The 23,038-nt window shown below is 41.9% G+C and overlaps 1 protein-coding gene across 8 annotated transcripts in view; it reads right to left on the bottom strand.

The window, feature by feature from the left end:
• Positions 1-23,038, bottom strand: part of NAV2 (neuron navigator 2) — a 523,029-nt gene that overhangs the window by 11,269 nt on the left and 488,722 nt on the right. For all 8 annotated transcript variants that reach the window (XM_069221928.1, XM_069221926.1, XM_069221921.1 and 5 more), the window contains 8 exons: positions 20,307-20,460; positions 18,909-19,068; positions 16,933-17,033; positions 15,197-15,292; positions 11,299-11,467; positions 9,042-9,277; positions 6,305-6,459; positions 3,575-3,646 (listed from right to left, as the gene is read on the bottom strand). In XM_069221928.1, coding sequence (XP_069078029.1) covers positions 3,575-3,646; positions 6,305-6,459; positions 9,042-9,277; positions 11,299-11,467; positions 15,197-15,292; positions 16,933-17,033; positions 18,909-19,068; positions 20,307-20,460 — 1,143 coding nt within the window. The remainder of the gene's footprint in view (positions 1-3,574; positions 3,647-6,304; positions 6,460-9,041; positions 9,278-11,298; positions 11,468-15,196; positions 15,293-16,932; positions 17,034-18,908; positions 19,069-20,306; positions 20,461-23,038) is intronic.

Below are 23,038 nucleotides of genomic sequence, written 5' to 3'. Positions count from 1 at the left end.
ACTTCATTAGGATCACAAATGTACTAATAATCTCTTCTTCTGTTTATAGTTGAGGCAGATACTTGTGTGGTTTTGGTGTGTGTTAAACCTGTCAGCTCTTGACGTGGTTTCCCCTGTCTTTTTGGCTTCTTACCTCCTGTTTTTATCCTGTGCTGAATTTCGTTTTTGCCTGGCCTTAGGACTCTGGCCAATTTTCAAACTTGGAGTCTTTGATACTATATTGCGGTACATGCCTAATTCATGTACATGTTTAATATGCATTTATAAGTACAATATTCCTTATGCCTATATATTCACAACTGCATATCTCTGTCCTGGCAATGTTGAGTTAATGTTCTTGTATTTGACTCAATAAAAAACATCTTTAAAAACAAAAAAGGACTCCAGCCAATTTACTACTGCTGACCAGTGCTAAAGTGCAAGTGCTCTCTGTCTAAAATGGTTTTAGTAATTGATTTACCCATGATTGGCATATTTCGTTTACCAGTAAGTCCCTGGTAAAGTGCACTAGGTTTGCCCAGGGCCTGTAAATCAAAAGCTACTTGATATGTATCCTTTATAAATGTGTATCTTTGCTTGTGCATGTTGGATTTTTGTCGCTTTCGTCTTGTGCTATTCAGATAAATATTGGCTATTTTTTCTAAACTGGTGTGGGGTCTTTTTTGGGAGGGGTGGTGTGGTATGGTGTGTGTAAATACTTTACACATTGCCTCTGAGATAATCCTGACTGCTCGTGCAAACTACCAAAGGGGGAGGTGGGGTGAGCAGGGGTTATCTTAGCTGTGTGACTCCCTTACCCTGACTAGAGTGAGGGTCCCTGCTTGGACAGGGTGCAAACCACTGTCAACTAGAGACCCCATTTCTAACAGTGTGCAACACTTAGAATCACGAACGCACTCACAAAGTAGTCTTTTGTTGGTTTCATAAAATAGTAAGCCTATCAGCAAAGATTAGAGGTCAAGTATGGAAATTTGTCGTTGTCGCAAACCAAAATGTGATCACCAGAAACAGACCATTTAGTTACTGCCATAAAGGCACCCACACATGTAAAATGTATGCATGTTTTATAACCTCTTCTCTATCTTTCTATCCCTATTTGCTATGGGGTACGCGATACAGGATGAAAACAGCACAATGCATTATACATCAATTAGCTCCCTTTTTCCAGGGCCAGGAACAATCCAGATCTTGAGTGCAGGTAATTATGAGACATGCAGAAACAGCTGAATGGGGACTAGAGCTCTGAAGTGCTTCCAAGAGAGCCAAAATCCTTTCCGCCATCCGAACATTTACAAACATGCACAATTTTCACTTTTGGACCAAGTATTTTCCAAAGCAAAAGCCTCCCTGCAACAGTGAACAAGATGGGTGTGTCCAGTGTTGGCGTTCTAACGGTGGGCCTGTGCTGAGCACTGCTGCTGGGGGTTCTAAACTCTTTACACATTCCTTTGCACACATCATTATCTATTCATTCTAAACACGATGTGCTACCCCTGGTGCATCTGTTTTAATGTACTACCACTGGTGTATTTGTAATAATGTACTAAAACTGGTGTACTGTAATAATCTACTGCCACTGATGTATTTGTAATAATCTACTGCCACTGGCGTATTTGTAATAATCTACTGCCACTGGTGTACTGTAATAATCTACTGCCACTGGCTTATTTGTAATAATCTACTGCCACTGGTGTATTTGTAATAATCTACTGCCACTGGCGTATTTGTAATAATCTACTGCCACTGGCGTATTTGTAATAATCTACTGCCACTGGCGTATTTGTAATAATCTACTGCCACTGGTTTATTTGTAATAATCTACTGCCACTGGTGTATTTGTAATAATCTACTGCCACTGGCGTATTTGTAATAATCTACTGCCACTCGCTATTTGTAATAATCTACTGCCACTGATGTACTGTAATAATCTACTGCCACTGATTTATTTGTAATAATCTACTGCCACTGATTTATTTGTAATAATCTACTGCCACTGATGTATTTGTAATAATGTACTGCCACTGGTGTATTTGTAATATTCTACTGCCACTGGCGTATTTGTAATAATCTACTGCCACTGGTGTACTGTAATAAACTACTGCCACTGTTTTATTTGTAATAATCTACTGCCACTGATGTATTTGTAATAATGTACTGCCACTGGCGTATTTGTAATAATCTACTGCCACTGGCGTATTTGTAATAATCTACTGCCACTGGTGTACTGTAATAATCTACTGCCACTGGCTTATTTGTAATAATCTACTGCCACTGGTTTATTTGTAATAATGTACTACCACTGGTGTTCTGTAATAATCTACTGCCACTGGTGTACTTGTAATAATGTACTGCCAGTGGTGCATTTGTAATAGTGTCTTACCACTGCTGTATCTGTAATAACATCCTACTACTGGTGTATTTGTAATAATGTCATGAAATAAACCAACACTGGTGTATTTGTAATAATCTACTGCCACTGGCAGATTTGTAATAATGTACTGTCACTGTTGCATCTGCCACTAGTGCATTTGTACTAATGTACTACCACTGCAGTATTTGTAATAATGTACTGCCACTGGTGTATTTGTAATAATGTTCTGCCACTGGTGCATGTGTAATATTGTACAGCCACTGGTGCATTTTTAATAATGTATTACCTCTTGTGCATTTGTAATAATGTATGACCACTTGTGTATTTGTAATAATGTACTGCCACTGATGCATCTGCCACTAGTGCATTTGTAGTAATGTACTACCTCTGCTATATTTGTAATAATGTACTGCCACTGGTGTATTATAATAATGTACTGCCACTGTTGCATCTGCCACTAGTGCATTTGTAGTAATGTACTACCACTGCTGTATTTGTAATAATGTACTGCCACTGGTGTATTTGTAATAATGTGCTGCCACTGGTGTACTTGTAAAAATGTACTGCCACTGGTGTATTTGTAATAATGTGCTGCCACTGGTATATTTAGTTTTTTATAAAAGTACTACCACTAGTGCATCTGTAATAATGTCCCACCCCTGGTGAATCTGTAACAATGTCTTATCACTGGTGCATTTGTAATGATGTACTACCATTGAAGTATTTACAATAATGTACTGCCACTGGTGTATTTGTCATAATGAACGACAACTGATGTATTTGTATATTGTACCACCACTGGTGAATTTATAATAATGTACTGCCAATGCTGCATCTGTAATAATGTACTACCACTACTGTATTTGTAATAATGTACTACTACAGGTGCATTTGTTAAAATGAACTATCACTAGTGAACTGAAATCAAGTTACACCTTTTCAGCAGTTTACACAATTTTCTGTGTGTTTTTAAAAAATTAAAAATAATGTAAAACCACACATTCCTGGATTTGTTTTAAGGTCACAGTAATATGAAACAACCAGTTCCTAGTTAACAGAATATCAATGTCAGTATCCGCGTTAACAGAATATCAGACGGGATGCTCTCAAGCACTCCAAATACAGCATTACCTTTTGTTCTCATTACTTAGCATGCTCAGGAAAGGTACAGTTGTTCAGTGTATACCTGGGGAGCACACATACCTGAAATTGTGATGGAGTTGAAGGTTGGGTGTTGAGGACGTGGCTTGGTTCATCGTACCGATAATGTAAGGGCTGTGGGGAACAGACATGTCATTTCTATAGAACAATTTAAAATTAAATCAGAAATTAATCTCTATCAGATTGTGTGTTTCACCTTAATCTTTGGCTTCTATTTTGTAGCTTAAACGTTCCACTTTTTTCAATTTAGTAAAACCTGTCTTTCAGAATTCAACTATGCAATACTAGGGGATTCTCAGAGTAGGATCAACGATTTTGTAACAACCTTTAAAGCTTTTGTGAAATTGAAATGGCAGGTGGGAATGAAAATCTTTCTAACCAAACAACAGACTGTTAAATAGTTGAGTGGCCTACACAGAAAAGCAACATTTCTGTATCTGCCTAGATAGTCAACTGGAAAGAGTAGCACAAGTCACATATAAACAGAAGCTACGATGAGGAACAGGGGGGCCTACTTCATTAAAAATCCTTTTGGACTTCACTGGAAGTCTTGAACATAATACACACAAGGCCAGTCAAGCAATGCAACATGGTTAGAACTGAGGAGTGTTACAGATATAGCTAATTAATTTTGAAGTTGTTGGTCGGTGTACCACGTGCACTAGAAGAACAGGTATAATCAGCGTATGTCGATACAATCCCATATCCAAGCAGCAGGCAGCCACTTCACATCTACATCACTTGAACTACGTCTGGATGGCTCATCAGTTTAGCAATGTGTCATTATGTACACATCACTGCAGATGTGCATTACTTTCGAGAACGCATCCTCCTAGCATCACTCTGACTCATACTTTTTGGGGAAATCTTTTTATGGCATATCAAACAATAGCAACAATAAACTTCAGCATACCATGCAGTATTAAAATCTTATCAATCAGTGTTGTGTCCACAAATGTGTTGCAGACCTCACCTCCCTGTGCCCACGCCACCCTCGAGTTACATAATGGATGCATCGTTTGTCGGTCCCCGGCCATGAATTTGTGCTTCTAGAAGTCCAGGAGGAGCACGCAGTCCCCCACGATATTTGTTTCACAGGCCCCAAATTTTGATCCATTTGGACGAACAACCCCTGCCTTCATATACCGCCCTTTCAGCCAGGCCAGTATGCGATAATCTAAATCCTGCTTCCAGGTTTTTAATTCTGGTGGCTGTTCAGCCCTCCACATACAGGCAATGTTACAGTTCGCTACCATCGGACCCAATGTCATCCAAGTCTGAGCCGTGCAGGCGAGGTCTGTATCCCCCATATAGTAAGCAGACACCATTTTTATAAGAGTTTCATACTGCTACCCCAACGTTGTTTAAGCAGGAGACCACAGAGGCCCAGTAGTTCTGAATGATTGGGCAGCTCCAGATCATGTGACCACAGTCTCACACTTGAGCTCACATACACACATCCCCATTTTGCACCCCGCCTTGCTCCAGTTGGCTTTGCCTTCAGAAGGACACTCAAATCATAAATCTTTGCTTAATTTTGACCTGCGCACTGATCATCCTGCTATCAAATTGCACTATGGGTAGTTGATGTTACCGTTGCAGGTTACGGGTAAAAAGGTACAGTTGTCCTACAATCACTTCATTATTGCACGGAAAGATAAGAGTTGGCTTTCTTGGCCTGACGAAGTCAGTTATTTTCTGACACCATTTATATGACCAAAATTGTGTTTCAGCTATTAATATGAAATACATTTTCAATCAAAAGTGCTTTCTTGTGTATGTTAAAAAGCAATAAACTATTTTTTTAAAGCAAAAATCAAGAACTGACTATAAGAGGGGAGAAAACACAGGTTGATATACAGATGCCTATCAGAACTATTCTAAGGAGAAGTATTCTAAGCAGGCCAGTTTTTGGACTACGCTTCAGTACCCTCAATGTTTGTTACACATGTTAAGATCTGGTTCTGAAACTTGGGTCTACATGAGAAAGCTTGCTCCCCAAGTCAGGTAATGGTTGACTCCCCGCCAAGCGGTTCCAAACATTCACCATCTTTTTAAATTAAGAATAAGATCCTTGTGTTAAACTTGAGCCTCCGACTCACTAACAAAAAAGTTTTATTTTACCGTTCAATGTTGTGATCTAGAACACTCCCTCAGAGGGCAAATGCTTCTCTTGTATTCTCTTTCAGCGACTGTGCTATAAAAATATCTTTACCTACACTTCTGAATGAAACAACCTTTTACTAGGATCACTGTAGTTCTTTTCGGGAATCTCTGACCTGGTGGTGTACTTCTGGAGACTAAGCCCCCAGAACATGGACACCTTACTCTACGTGAAGAGACAATGTGCTTCCGTTTCCACTCCTGAAGCGTTTCAATATGCCTAGAATCTCTATACTCTTTAATTATCGATTTCAAATACCCCATGTCAGCTGGCTTTGATTTTCACTGCCAATCTTAATATGCATTGCCATCACTATTAATATGCATTATGGAAATAAACCATAGTTTCCTTCAGCCTCCAATTCTGATGTGTGTGCAAGCAGTTGATATTTTATCTATACCTGTTTGGTGTGTGTAATGCAACACGTGGAGAAGTTTTGAAATCACAAAGCAAGTAAAAGTAGAACTACCACTTTTATATATTTTTTTCTTTTATAAAAAGTCAATAATTTAAAAAATGCAACCTATTCAGGGACAAATTTGCCCAAATAGCAAGAAAGTAAAATATTGGCATATTTGTACAGAACATGAGCTTTAATGCATCCTTACCATTTGTGATATTTGCAGCTCAAAAGCCCATTGAAAATCTCTCCCAAAGAGCTGATATGATGTAAATTGTCGAGAATGACGACGAGAGGCATATCTACGGCATTATTTTCACTGTTGCACTGATCAGCAAGGTTGGAAAGGTACTGGCGTAGTTCCTGGAAAACAAAGACATACATTTATTGACACATTCTCTGATAATGCAAAACCCAAAATCTGGATTGTTCAGGTTATGTTCTTTTAAGGTTTTGTAGATTGTTTGACAAGAAAGATCACTGACACCAAAAAGATAACACAGAAAAATCCACCAACTTTTGTTCCCCCGGAGGAAGGTCAAGCAACCTTAAGCACTTTGGAAATAGTTCATAGTTTTGGAGCACAATAGAGAAACCTTTTCATGTTCTGGTCTTGAAGAAAAGACTTGTTCTTCAGAAAGAGGTGCAGGTAGTATTAAGGTAGTCTAGTAGTGAAACTCAAAGTTCAGGAAAGTTGGTGAAGAGCTAAACAAAAGGCTGGTGGGTAAGAATACTTTGTCCTGAATGTTGTATGTGATTAGGAGCCAACAGAGTTTTTGTAAAACTGAGGAACTGTGGTTGCTGCGTTGTGCTACTAGCATCAGGAATGAAGTCGCCTTCTTTATCAGAGGCAAATGGCAGACCCTATATTCAGACACAAGTTGGCATAAACTAATCCTATGCTAGGTCTTTACATTCCGTGATTCACATTGGACTACCATGAATAATAATATCAAAAATGTTACCCCTTGGAAAGGGAAATCTCCCCATCAGAACCACATAATGCGAGCATCCTTCTTTCACCAATCACTGCCACGCCCCAATGATCAGTAATAAAAAAGGAATGTCAAAAAAGTATTTACTTAATAAATAAATCCATACAGAATAAAATAAGCGTTAGCACATAATACCACAATGTAAAAAGAGAGTGATTGGTGAAAGAAGGATGCTAGCATAATGTGGTTCTGTGGTGGTGAGATTTCCCTTTCCATGGGGTAACATTTTGAATATTACTGTGGTACGGTGCCCTGTCCCCTTTGGCGGTCTGATTTTGGGGGGCCCCCTCTCTCTTTTTTTAGTATACCATGAAAAATAAGCCTTGATCTGATACTGCTTGGAGAAGGTCAATGCATGTTACTATGATCTTCTGGTGAATCATATGGAAGGAAAATATTTTGTGCACGATTTTAACAGAAAATCCTGTGTGATGCAGCAGTTTGCGCACACATTCAGGTAGAAATCATCAATTAGTAACCCATTTTTTAACCAATTCACCAAGACTATGACAATGTCCATAAACAAGGGACCACAAACTCGGTGTCCACTGATCATTTCAATTGGTGTACTCTTCATGGAGCTCTTGTTCGTATAGTCCACTTCGGGCATTTTTCCCCCATTTCATTCGGAGGGTTGCACAGTGTTACTAAGAACGACTATAATCCTGTTCATCAAACAGAGACTCACCAACCATGGTCTGATAATCACGGAACAGAGGTTGCCAGGATAACTATGGACATAAACATTTCTAGGCATTTTGAAGACCACACTATCAGATGGACATGAGACAACATGTGACGCAACACTAGTTGTCCAAGACATGCGCGGAGAGGAGATCATCTACATGGTATTTCAGGATCTTGAAATACACAGAAAGGATATTATCTACAAGTTATTTCATAACCTTGAAATGTCTGGAAAGGAGATTGTCTGCTAATTTTTTCATGACCTTGAAACTCAAGAAAATTAGATCACCCTCATAATATTTTCAGGACCTTGAAAAGCATGAAAAAAGAGCTCTATAAACTACAAATTACTTGATGACCTTAAAATGCACAGAAAGGAGATGACTTACAATTCTTTTCAGGAACTCAAATGCACAGAAAGGTGATCATTTATTATTCAAAGACTCTGTGAAGTCTGTAGCGGTATATGTCTTCAATTTGTAGACTAGATTGTTAAAATTTAAGTGTGCCTCCCTCTTCGCCAATAACTGGTGAAGACTTTTCTGGGTCTGCTGCAGATGAGAAATGTCACTTACTCAGTGTACATCTGTTCATGGCTTGTAGGCATGGAGTGCTGCAGAGTCACATGCTGTGCATATATTGCCATCTAGTGTTGGGCTCGAAGCATTGCAAGTTGTTTTTCTTCGAAGAAGCTTTTTTTTTCCTTCTCTATTTTCGAGTCACAAGATCATTTTTTGAGTCCCAACATTAACATTTTTCTTAAATTACTCTTTAGCCCTTCTCTGCATTCCGGCTCAAGTTCTACAAGGATTACTGACAAATGCCATCCATAGGTCCACTTTCCCACAATGCAAATGCGATTCATTCTTGTCCCTATTTAAAATGTCAATTTGACAGCTTAAGTCGCTTTTGCTACACATGTATTATCCACGCTCCAAGATGGTGCGGTAAAACTATTTATATTTAAACGTCCAGCAGACATGCATTCATTCTCAAAGCATATGCAAAACCTACTAGCACTTCACGTTGAGAACAGAATTAAGAAATCCTACGAACACATGAACATGTGCCTCTTTCATCAATCTCGTGGCCCAGAGTCTCTGGAGGATAGACCATGTTGTCTTTTCATACTTTGAACTGACTGTCCCTTAACTCCTCCTGCCTCTCAGCCTTTCATGATGGTGCTGTTAGGCAGTGTGAGTGTTCTGCACATACATAAAATAAATATACCAATTTAAAAAAAAAAAAAAGTTTTTGTCTTACCTTGCTAGATTTATGGTCCACATTAAAAGTAGCAATGGTGCCATCGATCAGTTCCCTTCCTTCCTTCACCACCATATATTCGGATAATCGATTTGCCAAGTACGTTTTTCCAGTGCCACTTGGCCCTGACAAGATAATCCGCCTGTGCTCCGTCAGGAGAGAGACGTATCGCTGTAGTATCGGTTTTGGGATAAGAGTCTCAAACACAAGCGAATCCAAACTGTTTTCAGCAAGTCCTGCACCGAAAACAAAATAAGTTGAGACATTAGTAACGAAGATATAGAATTATCTAACAATTCTGTGACATAGGCAAACACTTCAAGTTAATAAAATCAAGCTGTGGGCTCGGAAAGCACTACGGTTTGTTCTAGTTAGGGGCGAGCGCAAAGCACTCTGTCCCTCTTCCAATATCTATTTAAGGGGATTTTAACCATGCCCATGTTACGTTCAGTCACTTTCATTGGTTCGTGGGCATGGCTTTTAAAATCTGCTTGTTTTCATTTGTAAAAGGCATTCAACCATCAGGCCTTTTCCGGTGTTTAGCCCTCCTCGAGAGCACCAGTAAACTACTGGAAACATACGAGGCTCCATGTTTTCCGTATGGTTTCTGGACTACTTTTCTCTTTATTTCACAGCGCGATCGCACTCATTTTTTTTTCTCCATTTAATGTGGCAAGAAACGTCAGTTTAGGAGTTTACAACGCTAATAGCTCTAACTCGACGTAATGCAAGACCCACTGCATGGCAAATGCTTGTTTTCTTGGGAGTTGAAAGCCCCCCCAATCCAGAACGTGCTCTTATGTAACTGCTACACATTCAAAATAATGAACCTACTTCCAAATACGAAATTAACAGCAACAAGATTATTAGAAGTACTTTTATTATACTTTAATAGCTCACTTTTTAAATGCACGAAATGGCCTAAAGGTTAGCAATCAGAAATCCCCAGGCCTCAGAGAAATGAAGCATACACAAATGTAAGAGTGATTACTGCTAAGCTTAAAACTAAGAGTGGATACATCAAGAATGATACAAACACATTAACAGCAACCTGCACATGTCTTTATCAGAAAGGTCCCACTTATTCTTGCAAAGGTTCTGTTTAGTGATCCTGCCCTCCCATCTCAGAAAAGAGAACACAAACTTAACATGGGAAAGCCTGAAGCTTATAGAGTGATAAATTCTTATTATAAACAAAGTGAGAGCGGAGGACAGCAGAAATGGTCTTTTAATGCGCACGCTTTCAGTCTAACAGTAATGAATCATCAAAACACTAACCTACCAAAAGGGAAACCTACGACCAATATCTCATTTATTCTAGATTGGAGATAAAGCCACTCACATCCCTATATTCAATCAAAAGGAAACCCTAAACACAGCAACCACAATGTCTGTGTTAGACTACTGCACTATCCTAGTAACCCAACATTTCACCCAAAGCCAGTCTGCTTGCCTTAATTGTAGATACTACCACCCGAAAACTACTGCATCACTTCAATCAGCCCTATCAATCCCCTAATCACCATGGGATCAAGTCACGCTTGCCCGGCATCTGTCCCCAAAACCACAGAGTCCACGGTTTGAGGCTGGCACTTCAGCCGCCTTGGAGCGTAAATGAAGAACCATTTACCACTAGACCTGCAAACCATCATCAGACTAAAAAGTCTTCAAAACGACCTTTAATATTTTTTATGCCCTGATGTGATTCTCTCAAGGCTTCTTACAAGCCACAAAGGATGAACTCTGCTGCATTGATTATGGTGACTTATCTCCTCGCTCATCCTCCCATAGACATGCTATCGTGTTTGCTTGTTGACAGTGCTGAGATGCTACACTCCCCGGGCCTTGCAGTGCAACAAAAATGAATATGACGACTCACAGACGTAGACACATTTGGTGGTGCATGAAACGACATATCACATTGTTACTTAATATATTTCAAAATCTAAAGTATATTGGTGCACTAGGAGGGGCTTAACCTTACCGCGAGAGCCTGCTCATGTTTTCCACCCTTGGCAAGCAAGACAGAGGGACGGCTTTGCTTGGACATGCACCTACGCTCATCTTTCATAACAAAACACAGATGATTTCTATGATAGTCAGGTCTTTGTTTGCTGCTGCACTTGCCTGTGGCTGAAGAGTGTGGATGGACTTAAATTGCTCAACGCATAGCTTAATGTCACAGACAAGATACCCGGCTTTGTCTAAATGTCGAGGCCAGGCTGAGTCTGAGCACTTGGGTTACACATCACATTACCTTTGACAGACACTGAGATCGTGTTGTTGTCTCCGACGAGATACCCACAAGGCAGCAGCTCCGGGGTCTCTGTGCTGCTTGTGCGCTTAATGTCTCCAATGCAGTAACCGAGCACGCTGTCCGTGTTCAATCCCAACTGGCTCACTTGATCCACATGAACGATGTATTCCTGTCGGTGCAAAAACGCATTCTCAGTTCTCCATAGCCGTATTAGTCATATCGGTTACGCTTCAACCTCTGTTTGACAAAACTGGCAAGCAGAGGTGTTACAACACATAGCATGACAAAACACAGTTTGCATATGTTTGTGTTGTGAAAACTATTGCTGTTTGTCAGCATTTAGAGTATTAGTGACCAATCAGATCTGTAAGGCAGCTGAACTGGCAACAACGCTAACTTCAGTTGCGAAACAAGATAGCTGATATAAGAGACCAACAGAAGCACTGGGCTGCTACAGTGACAATCGCGCAAAAGAACTCCCATCAACAAAAATTTCATTAGATATGAATAGTATCATAAAATGTTTGAATGACTGTCACAGAGCTACCTAATGTAACGCTCAAAAGCCAAAGTCTCCTTCATAATCTGAATGTTGCTACCCTTGAACTGGTAACAAAAGGACCAGAATAACATCCTATAGCTTTAACCACTACACATGCTTAGGTGACCTTACCGCACTCCGAGAAAGACTTCCATGTCCCCTCACTTTAAGTTACGACAAAAGTAGCAGAAGAGTCACAGAGGTGGTTTACAACTAGAGCCAATCCATATAGGATATTAAAGATGGGAGATGGACATCAAGGAGGACTTGCGGCGTAAGAATACAACAGGAGTTGGGTACCACAATCCTTGCCCTTCATCCTAAGTCTTCATATTGCCAAGTTCCGGGAACAGAGCAGTCCAGAACCCTCACAGGCGGAGCCTGGCCACCTTCACTCAAAAGGCTAAAGAGGGCAGGCTGCAAAGGCCAGTCTGGTCAAATTCAGAACTAGCTCTGGAAAGCACATCAAGCAGCCTCTGCCAAACTTCTAAACCACTTTCTAGACTTGTGGGAAGGAGAAAATGCATCCACAACTTCTCAGAGTATCTCAGAAAAGGGTTCAGAAAAGGGTTCAGAAAAGGTAACATTCTTCAGCAGTCGATATCCATTCAGGAGACCCATGGACCGGTGAGTGCCCATGATGCAAAAGATCGCTTTGGAGATTAAACTCAAGTGGATCCTGAGGTAAACATTGGCAGTCAGCGATGTTGACAAAGATCAGAACAACTTAGCTCATTCTCACTTGCAAGACTAGTTTTCTGCACAAGACAATATTTCTGAGACAAATATTTCTGGTGGTAACTTTTTTTGCAGACGAAAATCCTTATTTACAAGAGTTTTTCTTGTGGATTATTTCGTCCCACAACACTACTTATTAACAAAACTTTCTCTTAGTAATTTTTTGAATGTCATGAATTTTTAATTTACGAAGGTGCAAAGCAAAAACCTTTGCAAGTTTACACTCTTGTAGTAAATTAAAAGAATGTGTTTGTCTTTAAGTTCTTAACTCAGATGGACCGCTATGTAGGAGATGGTATGGGTTCGGGCCACGTTCTTGAATTAGTCTAACAGTAATCAACCTAAAAGACATCTAATTTAATCCTGCAGCAATGTGGACAAGCAATACCTTGGAACAAAAAAAGAACAAAAGTTCAAGTAGTTTCTAAGGTAGGCTTTCTTTCTACATCAGAAAAAATGCTCTCTAAACACAAAAGCGAGTTTAAATTAAACCTGTACTGTGTCATAGAAAGCCTCACAGACCACCAGGGCAAAGGACGACAACTGTATTCCAGCTCCGTAACAATGCTGAAGGATGGGTGATGCTCAAACATCCTCTAATTGGGTGATCAGACAAAATGATTCTAGGCCAAGAAATAGGCATGCACAAAGCTATGTGCACAGAATGTTATTTATCTATAGTCAGAGTCCATGAATCTTAATAAATTTGAACAGACTGCCCGTTCTATCGGCAAAGACTCTGGATCAAGTTTAATCTGAAGGCTTGGTGGAGGAAATAAAGAACATTTAAATTTAGGCTCTAGAATACACCAAAGGTAGAGCTCTCACAGAGCAGGGTGAGAAGTGCCTAGACTCCAGGATCCCCACTGTCTATAGCCCCCAAGATAGTAGGTACTATGCAAATGTATGCAATAATATTAGTTGAAATGTGGATTATCTATGTACCTAGGAGCCACTGGGCGTACAGATACAATTATGCGTTCCTCATTCAGAATTTGACTCGTGCAAAGTATATAGACTCATAAATGCATCAGGCTCTGGGCACTTACACACCACCAATATGTTTTGCAAGCTTTGAGGTTAGGGTATGACCTTTGGTCTCTTTTAAACTTATAAATGTTTAAAGGGCAATATGGTTAATGTTGTCACAACAGACCTCAAAACCTCAGCAGGCGTCAAACAAAGCAACATTCTAGGATATTAACAGTTTGAGATGCAGGACTGGGTGAAGAGAACTACACTTTTCTCTCTTCGCTTGATGGCCCCTTCAAGTAACACAGCAGCGCCACCTTTGTTTCACAGCGCATCGGAGGATGAGCCTTGAAACATCAACAATTGGTCGAAAGCCTCCTCCTGCCTTGCAGAATCAGGCTGAAAAGTGGGGTTCTGGATACCAACAAGATAAGAATAGCAGTTTCGAGTAAAGGCCTGTTTACACCACTTTCAGATATTAGGAAAAGTCTCTTAGAAAGTGTGGCGTTATGAGTGAAACTGGGGGATTACAGGCGATGAAACTGTCGAAAAGAAACAACTGTGACAATGGTTTTGCAGTTTGAAGCACTTCTAGATTCACAAACTATGCATGTCCCGCCATCTAGTGGTTGGAGTCGGAATGTGCTACTGGTTTTTGTTGAAAATAAACTTTGTGCCCTTCTTGGAAAATGGGGGTGAAAACAGACCCCCTGAAGAGTAGGCTATTAAACATCTCTTGGTGTGAGCATCCCCTCAGATTATTCTTTCCACCATTAAGCTAGGAGGTGCCTGCGGACATTGGTGATGTCTGGTAGGAATGAAAGTTGTGTTTCGAGTGGGAGTGACCCAGCAAGGGGAGAATGTGAGTTACTCTCTCCACGAAATGTAAGGGCCTGGACCACAGCACACCATCCTGCACAAGGCAGATGCTTTGAGTGCCGGCTTTTTTAATGCTTCTATAGTGTATACATGACCTCAAAAAAGGTATTCTAATGTGCTCAACACAAGCAAGGGCAACTCCTGGCCCGACAGCGTAAAGGACTTGGCACTTCTGGTTTCAGGAGACGTCAGAGAAGTGCCTAAGAAATCTATTTCTACCTTGAAGTCCAATTATTACTGTTTTCATTTTATCGTTTTATATAACGTGCAAAGTGTTGTACTGGTACTGATGTTTGGACACAAGATAAAGCACAGCAACCCTTGCTTATCGAAGAACTAGTTGTTCTGCTCTCAAGACTGGGCCATGACAGATTTTACATCTTAAAAAGCTCATGAATCCTGATTGCAAATCTAGGTGGCTTTAATGAGCTGACAAACTCCAGCCATGCTGGGAAGATGGGTCGGCGGTGAGTGGCGTGATGGGAGATATTAAACACATCGAGTTAAAATCACAGTGAAACACTGATGTCAGAAAACATCCTCTTAACATGAATAGCATTTGGCTTTAAAAATGAGCAGTGGTTGAGGGCAGATTCAAAGAGCCACGATAGTGAGCAGTTATCAGGTATTAAAGTAATGAAATTAACGATTCTGCAAGGTGAAGCTACGCTGCCCTGTATCCTCAAACCACCCTTCCACCCCCCACATTCAAGGGTCATAATTCATCTTCCCTTCGAATGATTCCAGTCTCTCCCAGACGTCACTTACCTTAAATAAGCGCCTCACCACACCATCGAGCACGTCCCACTTGGTTTTCCCGCTCACACCGATGCAACCGATGAGGAACGAGCGTGGCCGGGAGTCCTGGTGGGGGGGTGGGAGAGAACAGACATAGAGAGACGGGTGAGGCACACCGACGGTAACTACAGGAAGTAAGTAACAAACATGGATCATAGATGGCAAACACGACACGGCTCAGTCACCCGACCGTGTGTGAGTAAAACTTAGGAGTCTATAGAACAGGGGCTTTTATTCCCAGTAAAGGTTCTCCTTTCATGGACCCCGGAAGGATGAAAGGCTGAGCTGACTCTGCTGCGATTTGAACTCGTCACCTGCCAGTCACTATGAGCTGGCAGCAGCGTGCACTTCGTTCGTTGGGCAGTTACGATGGTTCAGTGCAGAGATCTGTTTGGAACCTTTTAATCCCTGGTTCGAATGATGCGGGGCTGGCGCAGAATTTCATTTTTCATTTTTTGTAAAGCCAAGAAGCAATTCAGTGTGTGCCGCGTGCAATATAAATCGGCAGGTGTATAATGCAAATGCGAATTTAACGGGGAATCTATCAGTGTGCGAGGAAATTATTATGTAGCAGAGACAAGAGAGGGTACGTATTTATATTTAAGACCTATTGAATGATTAAAGAACCTGCTCGATCACAGAGATATTTAAAAAAATACTATGCTCCCTTCCCCTGCAATTATAAGTGCATGCGAAATTCACTGCAAGCCTAGAGCTAAGACTTGCAATTGAATGACATTCCATGAGGATGTAATTGACTAACCCCGCTAAGGAAGAAGTGAATGTTGGGGTTCACTGAGAAAGAGTGTGGGGGACTGAGGATGGTACAGAGAAGTGATGTTTAATAGAGGTGGGCGAACGACTGAAGCTCAGCCAGATCCTGGCTCAGGCCCGGGTTCTCTGGGACCCTGAAGCCCAAAACGAGCCGAGCTTTCAAGTGGCTTCTGGCCGTCACCCCCTCGAGCACAAGCGTTAAAGACAAAGCACGAACCTTTGATGTAAACTAGGAGAGGGAGCTACCCATCTAGTGGCTGAAGTGTACAATGTGAAACCAGAAAACGGAGGGCAATCCTGGCTTCCCAGAGCGACTAAATTGTGTGATCGTAGGCAAATATTCTGTCACTGTGCCTCGTTTTTGCCCTTCATTATTGCATAGGAAAGCAGTGCCAAATAGGCGAGTTCAGGATGCGGGGAACCCAAAAACCTTTCTTGTGTTTGAGGTAACAATCTAGGCCACAAAACTGAAGTGCCTCTTGGTTAACCAATAGCACTGTCGGTCGGGGCTACGTGTTTGTGTGACGTGGGAGGGCATTAACGCTTCTAACTTCATGTTCAAACACTTGTAGTAATTGCCTCTCAATTGAGTGATATCAGATTAATTAAGGTGAAATGCTTTAGAATGTTAGAGAAATTCACTTTTTTGAATTGTTATTTTAAATGAGGTTTGTTGCACAATCTACACGCCAATTATTTTCCTGGCTCGGCCTATGCGTGGGGTCTTAGAGCCAAGAAGTCAGTTCTCATTGTTAATAGGCTGCCTCGCCCACCCCTAGCACCAGGAGGGCAGGCAAGGGCAGGCAAGGACAGGCGAGGGCTAGCTTTAAGAGCCAGAGAAGGCCTGAAGTTGGAGGGAAAGGAGTTGCCCCAGTGAAAGTAAGGAGCACTGTGGAGTGGGTTACATGTGGTAATATTGAATTTCCACCGACCTCCCTCCACCTCAGCGCCTCCTGCAGGCTGACAATGATTTTGACGTGGCGGCCTTCTTTCCGCAGGGAGCCCTCTCCGGCGGAGTCGTCCAGCAGCATGTCTGTGAATGAAAAGAGCACAACACCCGACTTTTAGCGCCTCCTGGGCATTCTTCACTGACAGCCACGCTTCTTGGGTTACACGCAGGCATGCAAGGAAGCACCAGAGAGGGGCGGCTTCGGGGCCGCCCCAGAGGCACAACCTGAGACGATACAAGTCGTCTCTGAGAACAGCACCGCAAACACTCGCTCCTAAGCAAAGCTTACCAACACACCTACCTCACAAAACCTCAAAGTGCAAACAAAAGTTAGTTTATTAAACTGGCTAAAACTGCCTGGCCCAGGCCGACCGCTTTTAGCACATTTCTATTTCATTCGGCCCAGTTAAGGCGGGGCAGGCGACCAGTGGCCCAGCGCATAATGCAGGAGCGCATAATGCAGGAGCCCCTGCAGAATGTAAGAGGTGCACCGGGACTCCCATAGCTCTCAGATATTCATTAATCTAGGGCCGCATGAGGGTCCCCCCCAAAGGGTCGGGGTTCTCCTTTATCACCGGGATACGTGGGGCTACGTCACGCCACTGAGGCTTCGTAGATTTCCCTGGAGCCCCGTGAGGTTTCATTCGGAGCGTTGGTTTCTTATGACCCTGCCTGGGTACCAGGGAGTATGTGGGTGATGGGCTGGTGATGTCTGGGTGCTCGTTGACCTCAGTAGAGCTCTTCTATTGTGGGGTACAGCCTACGATGGTTGCTTGGTTCCAGCCCTGCCAAGGGTCTCCTCTGCCTGCCCAACCTTCCTAGGACACTTCTCGCCTTTTACAAAAACGGTGGTTAACATAGTTATGAGCTAAGAGGCAGGCCGATCTAACCCGGGCAGTACAGCCCTAGGCCTTCATCCCAAGAACACTCATTTACGATGGGAGATGTCCTACACTGTTGTATTGTATTGTAGTGGAATAGTATTTATATATGTTGCCAGTAAATACAGTAGGGCGATGGGAGGCATTCAAATTCTAACCTGGAAGAGAGAAACAGTACGCGCAGGCCTTTATACATCTCAGGTGGACATGCCCAATGTGTCTTGGAGCCAAAATCAAGCTCTGTATCTGAAAGCAATCACTGAAGCAATTAGACCCACATCTTGCAAATTAATTTGTCAATCCCTGGCTAACAGCCAAACTAAAGGGGGCCAGAGCTTCTCGGTAAAGTGGGCCACCTTCTGGAATACGTTTCACGTTGCAGTTTGTTACTGGTCAACACCCTAAGGAGGGAATACAGTAACCCTTATTAGTAAGTTATAGCCGCCCCATTCCACTCACTCCAGAAGTACAATTCAACACACTTTTAAGCCTGAAGTCTCCAAAGAATAAATGTTAACAGAGACCTCAATGGCACATGAAGGTGATTATAAAGGGTTGACTGTAATCTTCTATGCAGCGAAAGTACACAAAGACCTCTTCTCCCCCAAACTATAATTCATTTAGAAACACCAGACCATTTGGCGTTCCCTACTTCGCTGGGCTATCGCGAGGTCTGTATCCATTCCAAACCTGGACTGCTTGGCCAGCATCCCTCACTAGTGCACTGCTTGACCTAAAAACCTACACTGGCCCTGGTAAACTGTCCAATAAAACTGCTTTCTAGACCAATGGAACTGTCAAGAGCTAATAAGAGGCAAAGTTCACACAAGCAACAAGCTTACCCTCTTACAGAATACACTTGCGATTAAACATAGCCACAAAGACTAAACTCCACCACCACTGCATAACGGACACTCTCACACTGACACGCTGGGAATTAAAGAATTGAAGCAACCATGGCACTGTTGCAGCCGCAAGCTCTTTTGTTCCATGCAATTCTTTTCAATGCACCCTGCAAAAAGAAAATCAGCACATGCGACGGAAACTCCAGGCAGATCGCAACACAAGGTTCACCGACCTAAACTGGTCGACTCTGTCAGGTTCAGGCTGTGCTGGGACAGGCCCATGGACTGTCGGGGTGATGAGGAGATGGAGACTTGTGACTGCGCTCGGCTGCATCCGCCATGGTTTTCAGATTTCAACCTGTCGTTCTCCGCCTTCAGCTTCTCAATCTCACACTGCAAAAAGAAGGTGCAAGGTTACTGGTGGGTAACATGTGGCGACTGCGCCCAGAGCCAGCATTGTTCTCTGCTGAACTTTCGAACTTCACACGTTTGCAACCCGACCAGCCCGATTGGTGCAAAATTCCAACTGTGAGCTATTCGTTGGATTTGGCTTCTAGGTCGTGTGTACTTTTCAAAAAGTTTCAACAGCAGTGATTTTGGTGAAGATTTCACGTGCTATGTTGTTTTTAGTGGGTCTGAGGGCTCTGTAAGGATTTGACTGGAAGCGGTCCACCCGACCATCATGGCCAGGCACTGCAAGAAGATGGCAAGGAAGCCAGAGCTGAGGAAGGCTGATAAGTGTGATGCAGGCCAAACCAGCCACAACAGAAGACAGGAATGTGCAGATGGGTGGGACAAGACGTACCCAAAGAAGCCTTCTCTTCTTACATATCAGCAGTGCATCTAGAAATTTCAGAAGCGGAACCCCTTCGTTAAATTACACAATTATAGCCTTTTAACGTTTCATCTTAACGTTTTGGTGACTTCCAGAGACCAGATCTGCAAAAGACGTATCGCAACAGAAGACCTGCAAGCTGAGAGATCTGGGTATTTACTGAAGGTAGGCGGGTCAGCCATGATATATTATGACATCAGGAGTTGCACGTCTGCAGGTCAAACCATGGAGTGACAATTTGGAATGTGTGCCTTGATTCTTGATGTTCGGACCAAACCCCACGCTTCTTTTGGAGGGCTACTCAAACTAGTCTGAGTTTGGATGATCTACACAGCCATACCCAGCCTAAGCTCAGATCATCTCTACGTTCATTGTTGAAGCTTCAAAGAGTCAATATGAGTAGCAGTGGAAGGCAGTCATTCCCAACAGGGACCAGCATGGAAACAGCTAAAAAAGGCTGGCGGCGTTTGGGAGTAGTTTTCTTAGTTTTGTCTCATGCACACTCTCACACATGCTTCACTAATTTTTCTCTTATGAGTATAACACAAATTTAGGACTTCTCGTAAGATCGAGTCACAATGCTGGATGATGGGACAGAGTGAAAGTAGTTAACAGAAACTAGTTGACCCAAATGGTGAAGCAAGTTAATTCATGACACTGCACTGAGTTCTAGGTGAGTTGTTTCATTAGGGCAAGATAAGGTGAATTATCTCCCCCCAGGAATGCTAGTTCCAGTAATGTGTTCCTCCACTGTGAATTTACCCCACCCTCCCCCCCAGGTCACGTCCTTCTGTACCTGCATCCTGTTCATTGCCTCTCGCAGCTGATCCAACTGGTGGGCGGAGCTCAGGGCCTCGAGCCGGATGTCGGTCAGTTTCATCTCCTTGTCGCGCAGCTCGTTGCGCAGCTGCATGACGCTCTCGGCCTCGCTCTCCATGCATTCAGATATGCTAAACGATACAGAACATGGTGACTTTAGAAGATGAACAGCAAACAGAAGGAACAACCTTCACTTCAGTGAAGTTAGTGGATTATGTTCAATAGTTATTCGGCCCAAAGCGTAGCAGTGAAAGCATCTAAATATGATTTAGTGGTCAGCAGCTTTTACAATTTTGAGAGCAGGTTTCACATGTTTTTTGATTACCCTCATTCTGCAGGAGTTGAAAGTACTACCTCCAACATCAATCAAGGGGATGCAGTTATGACTGCCAATTGATTGTTAGACTACAAAAGTGCACCTCTAACAAACAGACGTCTCTCAAGTTAGTAATTGTTGGCTGAAATTGCGGAAGCGTTCCATAAAAATAGGACAACACAAAATACAAGTGAGTACTTGAAGTATCACAAAAATAAAATCATATTTGCAGATCAGGAAACTGTCTTTTTTGCAAAAGATAGTTTTCCTCAAAAGTATCCAATAATAAAAAATAAAAAAAATACAAATATTTCATTCCCATTATCGCCAGCTCTACATAACATGCGACACAAAGAGAAACTCTGTCTGGGCAATGCTTGCAAGGCATAGGCTGGAAGTTGTGTGCACTTTTATTTAGACTAAGAATGTGGTCCTTCAAGGAGTCATAAATTCCATGTTTGGCTAATTAAAAAAAAAAAAATTATATTGAAAGTTCTCCCTTAAGTAGTTTCACTTCACAAACAGTTGAGTGCACTATGCAGAAACTCAAGCATATGCATTTTTGGACCAGAGTTGCAATAATCACTAAAGCACTTTTGTTCCGAAGACCTGTTATGGGGCACAAAACTGACATCGCACAGGTAGTTGCACAGCTCCCTCTCCTGGACACACTGGTATCTTTGTAGTGCCTCTGCCATCATGAGGGCAGAAGTGGATTTGTTAAGACTCCACCCCAAGACCATATCTGAAGGAAAGGGGCCCAAATAGCACTTTTCAATTATTCATGCTTTTCCATTTTAAAATTATAAAATTGACACTTTTTCTTTTGATGCGTCAAATTAACCCAAACATATTCCAATTGTTTTAAATACTTTCCGAAAAATAAGTTTTACAATTCCTCAAAGGCTTATGTTGGGTTACACCGCTCCTCTGGCTGATTATCAGTTGTGTCATGTGCCTGCATTCTAAGTGAGTGTGAGGCCAGGGAAGTCAAATGATGTCAATTTAGAATTTGTAGGCAAGGTAATTTAGGGCAGCTCTAAATACAGTACATAGAATATGTATTTCTTTCTGTAAATACAAAAATAGTAGAAGAACAAAAATCCAGATATATCAAAAATAGGCATGTAGTTGATGCTTAATTTGAGCCAGTGGTCGGCACCGGAACTAATGATGGTCCACCATATGGTGGCGCTGTCTAATTTTGAGAAGAGCACAACAGTGTTTAATAATTCAAAATGAATAATACCTGCCACCACCCAGGCCATTGTTATAGCTTTGGGTGCCTTGGAATAGTCTGAGTTGTCACACTTGTAGGAGTGCCATAGCTAGTACTTGTGTTGGTACTGCTGTTGGCAGTGCTGGCTGGGTAATAACTGGCGCAAGCTGGAGTGGTTTCCTGAGAAAAGCCATGGCACCTTTTCTTTTTACAAACTACGCCCTGCGGGCAATCACTTCTTACATGGCCCAACTTAGGGTGTGGTATGCATATCCATACAATAGAGATGGAAAGAATAGCACAATACGGTACCTACTCCCTACATATAGAGAGGCATTACTTTTACAAAACTTAACTTCCTATGGCTGCTTATTTAAGGCCTGCATTACAAAATCCAAGAAAAAAAACGAACAGGATTATGCCTAAGTTTGAAGCAAATATGTTACTTTTTTGGAATTCTCCACAACTTTCTAGAGTATCTGTGGAAATCTGTGACAACTGGAGATTTTCATGAGTACTTAACTAAGTTGTTCAAATATTTCTACAAACTGGATTAGAACTAATCCTAAATTTGCAAATGCGTACGCTGAATGAACCGTATACTTGAATATTTTACTATTTTTGTTCATTTCGCCACATGGAACCATTTTCTCCCACTGGAGAAACTCCTTCCTTTAGACCTCATTCATTCTGGGGAGTTTCCTGCCCTATTCCCACCCAGACATCCTACTTACACTTGACGCACGTTTTAGAGTGCTTGAGCACCAGTAGGTGAGCAATCACAAACCCACAAGTTTGTGTGTGATTATATACTTTAGAGGTGAGCTCCCCAAAACATTGCACAAACCCACCCCATCCCTAAATCTGCAAATGTTCACCATAATGACAGAATTTCCTTATGAACAAATTCTTTTAGAGCATAAAGGTTGTCCTAAGGATCAGGAATTGGGCTTTACTTTCACAATTTTTCCCTCAGAGTTGGACAAGGACCAGCAGCATCTTTAAATAAAATGTTTCTAAATCTTTATCCTATGTTGGTTTTATGAATGAAGCAGGGTCAGATTTACGATGTTTGACATAGACCGTGTTTGGTGTCCTGCCAAACCAGCTGAGAAAATTCAAGTATTTTCAATGCAACAGGTCTCACATTTGTTTGAGTTAGAGCTATTAGCGT

This window comes from Pleurodeles waltl, chromosome 3_1 (assembly GCF_031143425.1).
Source record: "Pleurodeles waltl isolate 20211129_DDA chromosome 3_1, aPleWal1.hap1.20221129, whole genome shotgun sequence".
Taxonomy (NCBI): Eukaryota; Metazoa; Chordata; class Amphibia; order Caudata; family Salamandridae; genus Pleurodeles; species Pleurodeles waltl.
Note: the sequence above shows the minus strand (reverse complement) of the source record. Positions and strands in the feature narration are given on the sequence as shown.